At 39.3% G+C, this 13478-nt stretch overlaps 1 protein-coding gene and 1 long non-coding RNA gene across 5 annotated transcripts in view; one reads left to right on the top strand and one right to left on the bottom strand.

Annotated features, from left to right (window-relative positions):
- Positions 1 to 3951, top strand: part of LOC107688647 (ecto-NOX disulfide-thiol exchanger 1-like) — a 90119-nt gene extending 86168 nt beyond the window's left edge. For all 4 annotated transcript variants that reach the window (XM_016486361.1, XM_016486362.1, XM_016486364.1 and 1 more), the window contains 3 exons: positions 154 to 253; positions 1344 to 1429; positions 3272 to 3951. In XM_016486361.1, the coding sequence (XP_016341847.1) occupies positions 154 to 253; positions 1344 to 1429; positions 3272 to 3403 (318 nt within the window). In that variant the 3' untranslated portion in view covers positions 3404 to 3951. The remainder of the gene's footprint in view (positions 1 to 153; positions 254 to 1343; positions 1430 to 3271) is intronic.
- Positions 3952 to 10039: 6088 nt separating this feature from the next.
- The window catches only part of LOC107688646 (uncharacterized), a 24177-nt gene continuing 20738 nt past the window's right edge, over positions 10040 to 13478 (bottom strand). Inside the window, exon 5 of the long non-coding RNA XR_001634251.1 lies at positions 10040 to 11036. This is a non-coding gene — a long non-coding RNA (uncharacterized LOC107688646). The remainder of the gene's footprint in view (positions 11037 to 13478) is intronic.

The following is a 13478-nucleotide window of genomic DNA, read 5'->3' as shown; positions in this document are numbered from 1 at the left end:
CTGAACGCAGCAGAATGCGGTGCATTTTCTGTAAAGATTAGCGGGCATACTCTACCAACTCAACAGTTTGCATGATCCATCTCTCTCTTATCTGCTTTGTGAAGGTTACTCTGCATCCTGATGCGTGTTTTTCCTTTGTATGCATGTGTACAGGGAGTCAATGGCACCGCAGCACTCTACCACCACCGAGAGAAGAATAACGATGCGGTCATCTGGGGTCCTTTGAGATCAGAGAAAGAGGCTCTCTTGCTCGGTAATTATTCCAAATCTGCTTCATGCCGTTTTGATCTATAAAACATCTTGAGCCATGTGCTGAGGGACTTGAGTACCAGATGGGCTTGGAGGATTGAGTCCTAGCTTAAAAGCACAGGAGAGCAAGCAGGTGTTTGAACCACTGTGATAACAATGACTTGGAAAGGCGAGGAAAGACAGGCTGCAACACCTCGGCCTTTCTGTCACGTTTTTGGATGATGATCCTTAGAAGGAGCTATGGGGAACTGTTCTTCTTTTTGCTAGGCACTTCATTGGCTCTTGCCCAGAGAAAACCACACAGCCTTCGCTCTATCTAATGGCTGCACAACACCGCCGCTCGCAAAGAGGACACATATACTGCATTGATGGAGTAGGGAGCGTCAGCCAGGCTCGGAGGCCCTCAGCCAGAATGGCAGAAAAGCCAAACTCATTTGAGCAGAACAAAGTGAAGGGACGGACTGAAGAACACAAATTGTTTAAGTCTCCAGGCGCTCCTGTACTAGACTGTTAGCTCTGAAGAGGACGTCTACTGTAATGCAGTTATTGGATTAGCTTGCTGTGCAAACATCATTTTGTATAAGCTTCCTCAGTTAGGCCATTCAAATGAGTTTGTTTGGTTAGATTTCTCATACGAGTATGCGAAAACAGATATGTTTATCTCAGTAAGCATGATGTGCTGTAGCAGAACAGAGACATATGGTGTTGGCTCATCTGTTCTGCATTGAATTTTAAAATCAGATCGGACATCTTGAGACTCCCCTTCCCTCCCCAAGTGCGGCACTGTGGAAGTAGGTCTTGTGGAGGGAATTGAATGAGGTTCCTTGGTAATTGGCGGCGTTACGGCATATAAATCAAGGAAATAAATATTGGCTCGGGCCCTCCAGGCAAGGCACTATATCCCGTGCCTCTGTATCAGTGCTTTACCTTTGCAGGACCTCTCCAAAGTAATCAGCTTAAGTGGGGGAAGGATGGTGCTTCTGCTCCAGGCGGCATATTTATGACTGTGCCACTGCATCTCTTGTCTTGCCTACTAGTCAGAGGCAACATATGTTCATTAACAAGCCTGCTCTGTTGCCTGTCTCTCCACACAGGAATCATATCAACCTTCCGCCACGTCCACCCATTTGGAGCCAACATTGAATATCTGTGGTCTTACATCCAGAGACTTGATACAAAGGTGATTATTTGTTTTAAAGGTTAGTTCACCCCAAAATCAAAATTCTCTCATCATTATTTCGCCTTCATGTCCAAACCTATAAGACTTTGGTTAAACTTCAAACACAAACTAAGATGTGTAATTAAACCTGAGAAATTAGTCTCTCCATTGAAAGTCCATCCAATTAACCCTTTGAAGATCCAAAAAGATCATAAAGGTATCATAAAACTAACCCATATGAATTGGGCAGTTTCATCCAAGTCTTGTGAAGAGACTTCATATGATGAAAATATGTTAGGCTTTAAAGGAGTAGTTCACTTCCAGAATGAAAATTCTGTCATCATTTACTCACCCTCCACTTGTTCCAAACCTATATGAGTTTCTTTTTTCTGATGAACACAAAAGAAGATACTTTGAAAAATGTTAGTATCCGAACAGTTGATGGGCACCATTGACTTCCATAGTATTTTTTTTCCTACTATGGAAGTCAATGGTGCCCATCAACTGAAGAATTTTCTTTCTGGAAGTGAACTACTCCTTTAAAATACATATAAACAGACATACATAGAGTGCATCACATATGGTAAACAGAAGCACCATAGAACAAACCTCATTAGTTCTTTAGTAAATGAGGGTACATGACAGTATTTTCATTTTTGGGTGAACTATCCCTTTAATTGATTTTAACATCATGGCATTGAGTGCATGCATGATTAATAAAAGATTAGAAATAATCTCATTTCAGTCAATATGCTATATGAGCCATATGTTTGTTATCACTTTGACCCCTAAATACTGCATGAAATATCAGAGGGATTGTTTGCATCCAGGTGTGATCCGCATTGGCACAGCACAGCTATTTGTATCCCAGTAGCCTGGTGGAGCTTGTCCAGTCTACAACAAAATGCAAATTTCATCTGTCAGATGTGGCCTGGAGGGTACCGAACGTGTTCTGACATTTTGCACGGTGGCACTTGTGTGCAGGCGAACATTATTTCATCCAACTCCCCTTCCCATTGTTTCCCATCTACACTCTCACTGTCTTTATACATATATAATAAATAAAAAGACAGAAAGCCCTAAAATAAAAAAGTTATAATAGTATTGTATGTATTATTCTATTGTATAATCTAGTAGCATATACTAAATGTAATAATATATGCTACTAGAAAAAAAGCAGTAGTATTTTATTTATTAATTTATTTCTTTTTACATTAGGGTTCAAACAGCATCTACCAAAAGTATTGATAACTCATGTTCCACGGCATGTTTTTTGCCTAATAAAATGCTCTCAAGAATAATAATGTCCATCTTTCTAAATGATAAATACCAGCTGCATCTGATTACCAATAGCAAGCAGCAAATCATTGATTCATCATCTTCAATTGCACAAAGTCTCTTTAATTCCTTTTCTAGCCATAAATTGGTGGCAAAGGAAGTGGCTGGAATTTATTTATTTTTTTTTTAAATGTCTTTATTACTTTCGTTCATGGTCGTTTTATCAGTCTGTGAAGTAAATTTTAGATAAATTCAAGAAATGCAAGAAGTTTATCTTATTCTACTCTAAATTGCCATTTTCTTAAACTAAGAGTAGAGAAAACAAGCAGTATTATTAACTGAAAAAATAAAGTTTATATACTCCCTGTCTAAAAAAAATGAACAACAGCACTACACGGTAACTGTTTGCAGGAAGCAAATGACAAACATACTGACAAACACATTAGTGCCTTTGATTGATTTCTAAGCAAACAGAGGCGAGGATGCAATGGGCAATTTTGTGTCTGTTTATGCACAAAATGTTCATCATAGAGCAACAATAACAATATAAGTGTCACACTGCTTCGCTCATGTCTCATTCTTCAGATCTCGGCCGGCGAACTTGAAAAACTAATGGTCCGGCTGCCCAACATGTTCCAGCAGGAGTTCAGCGGCGTTGGAGCGACATTGGAGAAACGCTGGAAGTTCTGTGGATTTGAGACTCTTAAGTCGGTGTGACTTGCAGGGCCACATGCACTGACACTGAGGCTGCTGGACCTCTGGAGGACTGATCCAGAGTCAGTGAGAAGAGCCAAAGTCTCATAGACACAAACAACAAGCTCTAAACCCCGTACAGCCTCAGATCAGATGGCTGCTGCTCTCCAGAGGAAGTGAGACTCTACATGCGGCGCCGCATCAGATGTATTTAGCTCTTTCCAGACTTCTGTGCAGATTGCGTAACGTATCTGTCAGTGGCGTCATCCCTGAAAACTGGGAGATATCCAGGAATATCGCGCCTCTCGGATAAAAATATGGAATGCTGAATATGGGACACAGATGTGTGATAGCGGCCCTCTGCGCCCATCAAAGCCAGAGTGTGTGTGAAGACGATTTCTGTTCTGAAAATGATTTAATTCATGGCCAGAGTGTTGGAGCTGATAGACAACAGTTGCACAGCTGAAGCTCTTTAGACAGTTTGCTGTGTTTCAGGCCTTCCATGTTGTGTAGATGATGTAACTATGTAACATGTTCTTTGTGTCTTGATGCACTGTTGTTAATGGTCTGCTTATGTAAATTATGATTTTTTAAAAATCAATTAAAAACTTTCTATCCAAAATCCAATGCATTTACTTGGAGTAATCAATGATGAAGGTGAGTTTTTTTGCAGCTATGCCATAGAAGAACCGTTTTGTGTTCAAGAACCTTTCAAGTAAACAATTCTTAAAAGACCCATTTTATTCTTACTGTGAAGCAACATTCCATTATAAAGAACCTTTTGTGGAATGGAATGTTAAAGCTTCTTCATTAAAGCAAAGATGCCAATAAAGAACCTTTATTTTTAAGAGTGTAAACCGCTCTGGGCATAATTTAGCATTGAATGCAGAATTGAAAACACAACATTCAGGAATTTTGTTGTTGTCTTGGACTACTGAAATTCCATAAATGTCATTCCAGTTCAACAGCCCGTCGGAGTGGCCAATTTGATTCAAATTCACCCTTGTGAGTTGAAAGGCAGCCAGTTCGTAAATTCTGGATTTTGCCCAACCCTGTTCCCAGCTGCGTCTCTGAATGTGTCAAAGCTGCCTCGTAGTGTTGTGTCTGACATGTTTTTTGATTTATGTCTGGGATAAACAACTGAACTATCTACCATGAATGTGGAGCTGTACTTCCTTAATCACCCAGAATATAACAAGCTGTTAATAATGAATGAGAGGGGAGGAGAATGCTGCTCTGTGTGTTTAATGTGATCTATTTGCTCTTTACATCAGCCACTGAGATGCTGTTAGCAACATAGTAGTGCATTTGAGACCATCTAAGCCATTTTCATTGTTGCTTGTACCAGCACTGGCATTATTTGAGGTTGTGTAAACTTTCCAATAGCATTTTTTGCATGACTGACAAACTGAAAAGTTTTGGCAAAAACAAAGCAGTTGTCAGATGGATTATGAAAATCAATTGGCCAATGCTTGTTTTTTAAAATGCAATAAAAAATGTACAACGTCAAAGTAGCAATGTAAGTAATAAAAAGCCCTCGGCCAGTAAGGACCTACTATTACTGTTCTGAACGTAATGATGAAAGCTCAGTGTGCAGAACATCTGCGTCACCTGAACCTTTCTCAGTATAGAGAATGAAACAGACTAACTGTAATGAAATGTTAATAAGCTCAAAGTTAAAGAAGCGGAGGTCAATTTTCAATTTCTAAGCTGAGGCCTTTTTAATCCCACTCTCAGTGATGACGGCTCGATATTCAGCGGAGTTATTTTCAAGTGCACACATGGTGGAGGGAAGTGAAATCGGAACCACACAGACAACAAATAAACAAGAAGAGACAATAATACCTCCTGGAGTATATTTAGACTTCCTGTATCAGATCAAACTGACATCTCCTTGGAAAATGAATTAGGCGCAGTTGAGCTCTCGAGTGGTTTTCAAAGTTTGCTCCTCTGAATCTAAACCTCTTATTATCAAGCAGTACGTCATTGATAGTATGCTGATGAGTGCTGTTTGAGAAGACTGAATATACTGCACTCCGTGGTAATACAGTGGCTAATTTAACTATTTGTATTGACTGAGGCAACGAGCAAAAATAGTGCTGCTGTAATGCCGGCCAATGTAATGAGGCCTGCCAAACAGCACATATTACAGACACACTTCCCTATCTGATGGATTGCTTTGTTTTCATTGCTCCACCAGCTAATGAAAATGAACGAGACCCTCTTGTTGCGGTTTCACATGGCGGTTGCATTAATTGCATGCATATTTTTCCATCTTTCCTTCCCGGGCCATTTTGTTTCTCATCCATGATGTCTGTACAGTGATGAGCATCCTTTAAGTGATGGATGACCAGCGAGACACCAACACACACGGCGGCCTGTTTACACGCTCAGATTGAATGCTTGTCTTTCCCTCCTATTTTGGATTCCTCCCCAAACCGTTAGCCAGAGCTTGTTCTATTGTTCCCATCTGTCTGCTACTCACATCACCGCTGAAGAGACGGAGATGTCGTATTTGTCCTCTGCATGTCTATTGTCTCCGTATTAATGAAAACCAGGTGATGTGACATAGGCAGCTCTTCACTCTGATTGGTCAAGCCTGAGGCACAGAGACATTGCACTGCATTGCAGGAGCCCAAAACCAGAGTAAATGGCCTGCACAGCTAGTCATTTTCTCGAAAGAGTTTTCCTCATTTCACAAAAATATTTGCAAAAAAGAAACACGTTCCTATCACCAATGAGCTGCATATTTTTGCATTAAGATGAGCGATTTAGCAGGGAAATGTTTTTAGCCTGAGCAAATGAAGCACTGGGACTCTCCAAGGGAGCTTGGGAGACAAAGCTGGGTTTGTAAATTAGGTTTATTGACGTTGTCTATAAATAAACCTAGTAGGAGGGGGACTACGGCAACATTAGATGTGTGGATTTCTGCTAATGAAGCTGCTCGACAGCTCTAATTAGCATCAGCCTTTATGTGCTTTGTTTATAACGATTAGAAATTCAACATTAAAGTCATTTACATCTCTCCAAATGTCATGCACTTCACCACATCGGCCGCAGTGTGAATATAATTTGAGCCTGGGACATTACATTCGGTATGAAAATCATTTTCATGCTCTAAAACGATCAAATGAAAACATTTGTGCTGGTGGTGGTACATGGCATCCATCATCATTCTAAAGGTGATTTTATTAAAGCTCCCACTGGAGAACATTGCAGCTTGTCTGCATGATGCTAATGAGGCTCGTCTAGAACTGAGAGCATTGCACACTATATACTGTACGGCTGTTTATAACAGTACATTACAGTCAGGTAGAGAAGCAGACAGCAGTTCCCACTCCACTCTAGTTCTCCACAGATCTTTCCTCTAGATGTCAGTCACTTCTTTCCTAAAATTCAAACAGTCTGTGCAAAGCGTCCCACCGAGCAAACCTGGAAATACAAGTCTGTTTGGCACAGCTCCGCAGTGTGATGGAACATGCCATGCTAAACTTTAAAGGTGTAGAATGAAAACTAGCATGGGAAAGTGTGTCAAAAAAAAAGGAATACTGCCTGAAAGTTTTGAAGTTTGATGGTTATATGGATCTGGTGGTGAAGAACGAACACATAGACAGACAGATCATTGCTAAGCATATTCTGGATGGTTACTAAGGTGCTTCCAAGTGGTTTCCAAGGTGTTCTGAGTGGCTGCCAGCCAGTTGCTAGGATGTTATGGGTGGTTTCTATAGGGTGTGGCAATGCATGTAATAAGGTTGACATTAAAAGTGCATTTAGCACTTTTTTAGCTAGCCTTAGCATCGCTGTTCTTCGTCCCTGTTGAAAAAAAACAGCATATGCTGGTTAGGTATGTTTTGAAGCTGGGATGCTGGTCCTTTGCTGGTTTATGCTGGTCATGTGCTGGTCTTAAGCTGGTCGGATCAGTTTAGGACCAGCACATGACCAGCTAAGGACCAGCATAAACCAGCAAAGGACCAGCATAAACCAGCAAAGGACCAGCTTAAACCAGCAAAGGACCAGCTCAAACCAGCATCCCAGCTTCAAAACATACCTTACCAGCATATGCTGTTTTTTCAACAGGGGTGTACTTTAAGTACCCATATCACATTGATGTTAGATGCTGCACTGCAATCTATCGACGTGTTTTTATTAAAATTTTGTTAAACTAATACTGGCTAGTTTTAGGGAACGATCTACACAATAAATTATTCCCTTACCTGTCCAACAAAAAAGAAGCAACTTGAGAAAAAAAAAAAAAACTTAAAAAAAGAGAGGGGTAACCCGCACCTTATATAATAAGGTTAATACAAATACTTAATACAAAACTATTATGAGTATAGTGCACCAATTATATGACTATTTACAAACAAGGCAAAAAGGTCCATTGCCAGTTGTCATCGATTTATAAAGCTCAGCTCACACTTGTGATTTTTTGTTAAAGCTTTAACTTGTCTTGAAAAAAGCAGTTAGTTAGTTGATAAATGGGACTACAGAGGTTGCCGGGGACATTAAATGTCTGAATGCTGAACAGGTAAACTTATGTTTACAGCCTCACTGCGTTCATAATATAATATAAACTGCTCAGACTTTCAGCTAAAATGTTCTCAGAAGCTTAATGAAGGTAACGTTGAAGTCATGTGACCGTGGTGTAGTTCACTTACAGCCTACGTTTATCTTTTTTCTTCTGGTGATTGTATTTATTGTATCTTATGATCCAAAAGTCAATGGAAAAATCCTACTGGTTTTTGTAGAGGGAACCAGTGTTGGCCCAAAAAAAGTAATCATTGAAGTACTCAATTTCAGTAGCACTGAACTACTGAATGAACATTTAAAAGCTCGTAAGAGTTGTTTAATGAATAATGAGGTCATGGTACAGTATGCTTAAAACTGTCTTTAATTTTTTTTATCGTATTCATAAATTCTGGGCAAGTTTTAGTGTGATATATGGAACTATTTACAAAAGATTCACTTAAGTGATTTCCAACTTCTTGAATCAAGTAACTGAAGACATAACACAGCTGAAATTACATCCTTTTCTGCAGATGAATGAAAAAAATGAACAGAACCAAAGCATCAAAGAGCCTTTAAAGAATGTGGCTGGCAGCTGGTTGGCTGTCATAAAATTTATATGAAACATCACATGAAGTCTCATTCAAGCAGGCCAATAATGCCTGGAAATAACACTTTTGACATCTTACAACCCTTGAACAATACTGAGAAGAGATTTTATTTTTTTTAATGTTGATGAGTGTGAAAGTTGGCACGTGGAGACAATAGGCCTTCACATGTTTCAAAAGTACAAGCTGTTAATATGAGTTTTATGAGGGATTTTGTTTTCGCTTACATCATCTGCTCCTCTGGACAGTGCATTCATTACACACGGCTGTAATGAAGCCCTGCATGGATTAGTTGGGCGTTTTTTTACATTTTTACACTGTTTAATTGAAATCCACCCTGACAGAGAGAAACCTGTGGAGAACAGGCTTGCTCAGGAACTCCATGCTGCTTTCACAGTAAGCAGAGGCCGAAAATAGCTGCAGTCACAAGGGGGTCAGAGCAACACCATCTTACGACAGAGTGGCCTGACTGCAATGCAACTTCAGCCAGAATCAGGGCTTTTACCCCTGTTATACATGAAGTCAGGACGATGACAGGTTTAGTGTCACACAGTGTGGGACAGCATTCCCAGTTGTCTGTCCCGGCAAGCAGCACACTAGCTTCTGATCAATTTTAACAGCCCCTAAGAAGGGTCAGGCAAAAAGCAGGCTGTGGCAGTAAATAAAGCCAGCTACAGAAGCGAGGCCAGAGCAGGGCAACACTCAAAGTGGCAAGTATTTCATTAGCGTGCCAAACACCTCACTGGGTTTTATTTGTAGGCTCAAGCTTTCACCTACAGAGATCTCATTGCTGTAATAATCAAATAGAGCATTTAGAAACTGAACTGGGTCGATCCAGTCTTTCCATGACATACGACTCGCATTCATTCTGCAACAGTCTGGCTTAATTTTCAAGTTAGTCCATCTGGAACAACGAACGATCCAAGATAACGTCCTGTTTTGCGGCAGAAAATCAGTGGCTGGGTCTCGTAAGAAGCAAGTGGAAAACTTACATGTTATATAGACAATCTTTGTGAAGAAAGTACACTTTAGCATACTCTTAAAAAGAGTATTTATTATGGAAATAATACAATTTAAAAGAATATACATAAGTGTGAACTCAATGTAATGTTTTCAGACACTTAATTGCATGTTGTCTGCAAATAAACAATGAATTATAGTTTACATTTATATTAAATGCAATTAATTGAACTTAAGGTCATTCTTTCCAAAATGTGTCCTACCACATTTACTGATAAACATTTATGGTAAAATAAAATGTCATTTCTATTGAAATATATTTGTAATTACACATTTGTAATGATAAAGTTGCAATTTAGCATGTTTAAATGTAATTAATTACAAGTTTAACTGTAGTGTTTTTCAATATTACTTTACATGTGCTTTAGTATCATCAAAATAATTGTAGCAGCAACTATTTTTTAATTTTTTTAAGTAGGTGATTATAAGTTTTATTTTTTACAGTGAAATACATGTAATTTGTAACAAGGACACATTAAAACAAAGTGGTAGAGTTATTTTTGCATAACATTTTATTAAACATTCATTACAACCATTCCATTCCATTATAATGACTGGACACCTCTCACATTTAAAATGAGATCATATGACAGTAACAAACCATAAAATGGTTTGATATGTTTATGATGTAATAATGCCTTCATTTTACAAGCTATTTTTGAAATAGACAGTAGGCACAAGCTAATACTCTATTCTGAATGTAGCTCGACATTGCTCTCATGAAATAAAATGCATCATAGAAGCAATTTCTTTCACTGTTGCTTGCTTTTTATTTCTTTTGCCATAATGTGTTGCTGGTTTGTGCAGCTTGTTTTGTGGTATCCTGTCTTTGGCATTAATCTCAGCCTGACAAATGGCAAATCAGCAGTCCAAGTCATGGTGTACAGAATGTCTGTCCAATCCCAGCCGCTCCGTTCCTGCGTGGATCCGTCAGACCAGACAGGCATCTGTACCGCAGGCATCAGTCAGAGCACAGCCGGAGGAAAATGGTAGCGTACAAACAAATACAAAAATACTCACAATGAGTCATTCCAGATTTGTAAAACAGTTTATTCAGCATGCTAAAATAACTTAACACCTAGATAGTCTGGTCCCTGCGGATTAGGGGAAATACTCTGGGCTGTTTAGACCACTGGAAATGATATATCCACCAGATTTTTCAGCAGACGTTAAACATTACAGAAGTCACCTCAATAAATAATAAAGATTACTGTGAGATATTTCACATGGACAGCGTGAAGATCCTTTAACGTGAAGAATCAACCTTTGCCGACTTTGCATTACAGTGGCAGTGAGGAACAGTGACAGATAGAACGGAGCGCAATATGCTGAGAGTCGGCTGATTTATGGCAGAAAAACATGGAGGAGAACAATGACTTGTGGAGGCTCATGGGTGAGTTGGCGGCACTGAAGTAGATGTAACTCTCTGTTGGGGTAGCGTGGGCAGCTGGGTCAGCGCCGAGGGCCCGAGTCAAGCAGATCTTTTGCTTCATTGATCTTAGCTGCCAAATACGGGGATCCACCTGCAAGAGAAGCAGCGGTTTACGTCAGTATGTTCATGAATTGTCTCCACTTTCTCATCTTACTCTTTAAAAAAATGTAAAAGGTGCATTCCTGTAATAATCCTATCCTTAGTATTTATTCCCTGCAATAACCTTATCCTTAGTATTTATTTTATTTTATCATATTACTATCTAAATGCCTTTTATTGTGTACGATTCATTAGCGCACATCATTCCAAATAATAATGTAACAAATTGTAACCATTCATTTCAATGTTTTGGTACAAAGCATGTGGGGCTGGTAAGAATTTTTGGTTATGAATGTTTTTGAAAGAAGTCACCAAGACTGCATTTATTTGGTAAAAAATGCAGTAAATATTGTGAAATATTATTACACTTTTAAAAATCTATTTTCTATTTGAATATATTTTCAAATGTAATTTATTGCTGTGATGCAACGCTGATTTTCATCATCATTACTCCAGTCTTCAGTGTCACATGATCCTGCAGAAATCATTCTAATATGCTGATTTGCTGCTCAAGAAACATTTCTGATTATTATTATCAATGTTGAAAACAGTTGTGCTGCTTAATATTTTAGTGAACGCTGTGATACATTTTTTTTCAGGATCTTTGATGAATGGAAAGTTCAAAAGAACAGCATTTATTCGAAATAGAAATCTTTTGTAACATTATAAATGTTTTTACTGTCACTTTTGATCAATTTAACGCAACCTTGCTGAATAAAAGCATTAATTTCTTGAAATTGTACTGACACCAAAACGTTTGAACAGTAGTGTTACCCCCACTGTCGCAATCCAGTCAATTCAGGATGGATAAAATGAAGACCCACCCTAAATTTTCATCCTCATTTAATATCCCAGTTCACTCAGAACTGTCATTACAGAAATCAAATGTGTCGCAAACTGTTTCTCACATTGACTTTAAAGCCACTTTGAAATTAAATGGAGCAACATAATTCATTTGCTTCCCCGAGTCCACAGGCTCAATTCTATCTTGATTTGTGCTGCCGGCATTACAGCTCTACACGCACAAGCTTTGTAGCAAAGAAATCTCTTTGCCTTCAATCAGTGACTTCCAGCCCCCATCCATGCCATATAATGGAAGTGTGTGGCTAGGAGGGGGTAAAAATGTGCTATAGCTGGCAGGGTGTGATGAGGCACACCTGGTGCCTGCTGCGCCTCATCATGCTGCTATAAATTTCCATTGCATCTTTGGTTCGGTGAAGCACATTCCACGAGTGCAAGCGTACGTGAGGCACCCTAGAGGTCCAGAACACAGTCACAAAGCCAGATCAGACTTTACCTGATGACAGCTAGACCCTCACATCTGTATCCATCGCTTCCCCCTCATCTTCACAAGCCCTTCAGCACATTTATTTACCTCTCTCTTACTTTGTAACATTTTGTGAAATAAAAATTGCAAGCACTGTTTTTCTTTACTGCCTACAACCGCTTCTATTTATTGATTGTTGATGCAGCCACACAGTGCAGTACAAAAATTATATTATATATACACACACACACAAACACACATACAGTTGTTATAGAAAATAATCAACCCCTTTAAAATTAATCATATTTTGTTTCTTTGCAGCCTGTAATGAAGATGGACACAGTTTTTGTTTTATCCAGCTGTATTTACTCAGTGCAACTTAAACTTATAGCATCCAAGCGAAAGATTTAACACCAGCATGTCAGAAAACTAAAGAAAACAGAATCACTGAGTTGGAAAAAGGATCACCCCCTCCTAAAAAATGACTTGTAAACTACTCAATCAGATGTAGCTAACCTTCTTCTCAATGCCACACAAAGCCATTTGACTTTCAACTGTGATCAGCTGTGGTCATTTTGATTAGCTCAGCATGAAAAGAGCTTTGCTGGAGCATTTCAGTCCTTGGTAGTGCAACTGAAGCAAACAATCAACTCTGGGTGGCAGGGCACTGTCAAAAGATCTCCGGGATGAAGTTGTGGACAGGTACAAGTCAGGAGATGGATACAAAAAAAATTCAAAGGCTTTATCAATGCCTAGAAATACAGTGAAGTCTATTATTAAGAAGTGGAAGGTATTTGGTACAACACAGACCCTCCCTGGATCGGGATGTCGCTCCAAACTGGATGAAAGAGCCAGAAAACTGGTCAGAGAGGCGACCAAGAGGCCTACAGCATCCCTGAAGCAGCTGCAGGAATTTATGACAAAGAGTGATCATTGTGTGCATCTGACAACAAGATCACAGATTCTCCACAAATGTGGCTTGTATGGGAGGGTTGCAAGAAAAAAGCCACTCCTCAAGAAAGGCCACATGCAGTCACGACTGAGCTTTGCCAAAACACACCTTGAAGATTCTGAGGCAGATGAGACTAAAATTGACCAAACACCAAACGATATGTCTGGCAGAAATCCAATACAGCTCACCATCCAAATAACAGCATTCCTACAGTA

Source organism: Sinocyclocheilus anshuiensis, unplaced genomic scaffold (genome assembly GCF_001515605.1).
Source record: "Sinocyclocheilus anshuiensis isolate Anshui unplaced genomic scaffold, SAMN03320099.WGS_v1.1 scaffold834, whole genome shotgun sequence".
Classification (NCBI taxonomy): Eukaryota; Metazoa; Chordata; class Actinopteri; order Cypriniformes; family Cyprinidae; genus Sinocyclocheilus; species Sinocyclocheilus anshuiensis.
This window is presented reverse-complemented; position numbering and strand designations above follow the sequence as displayed.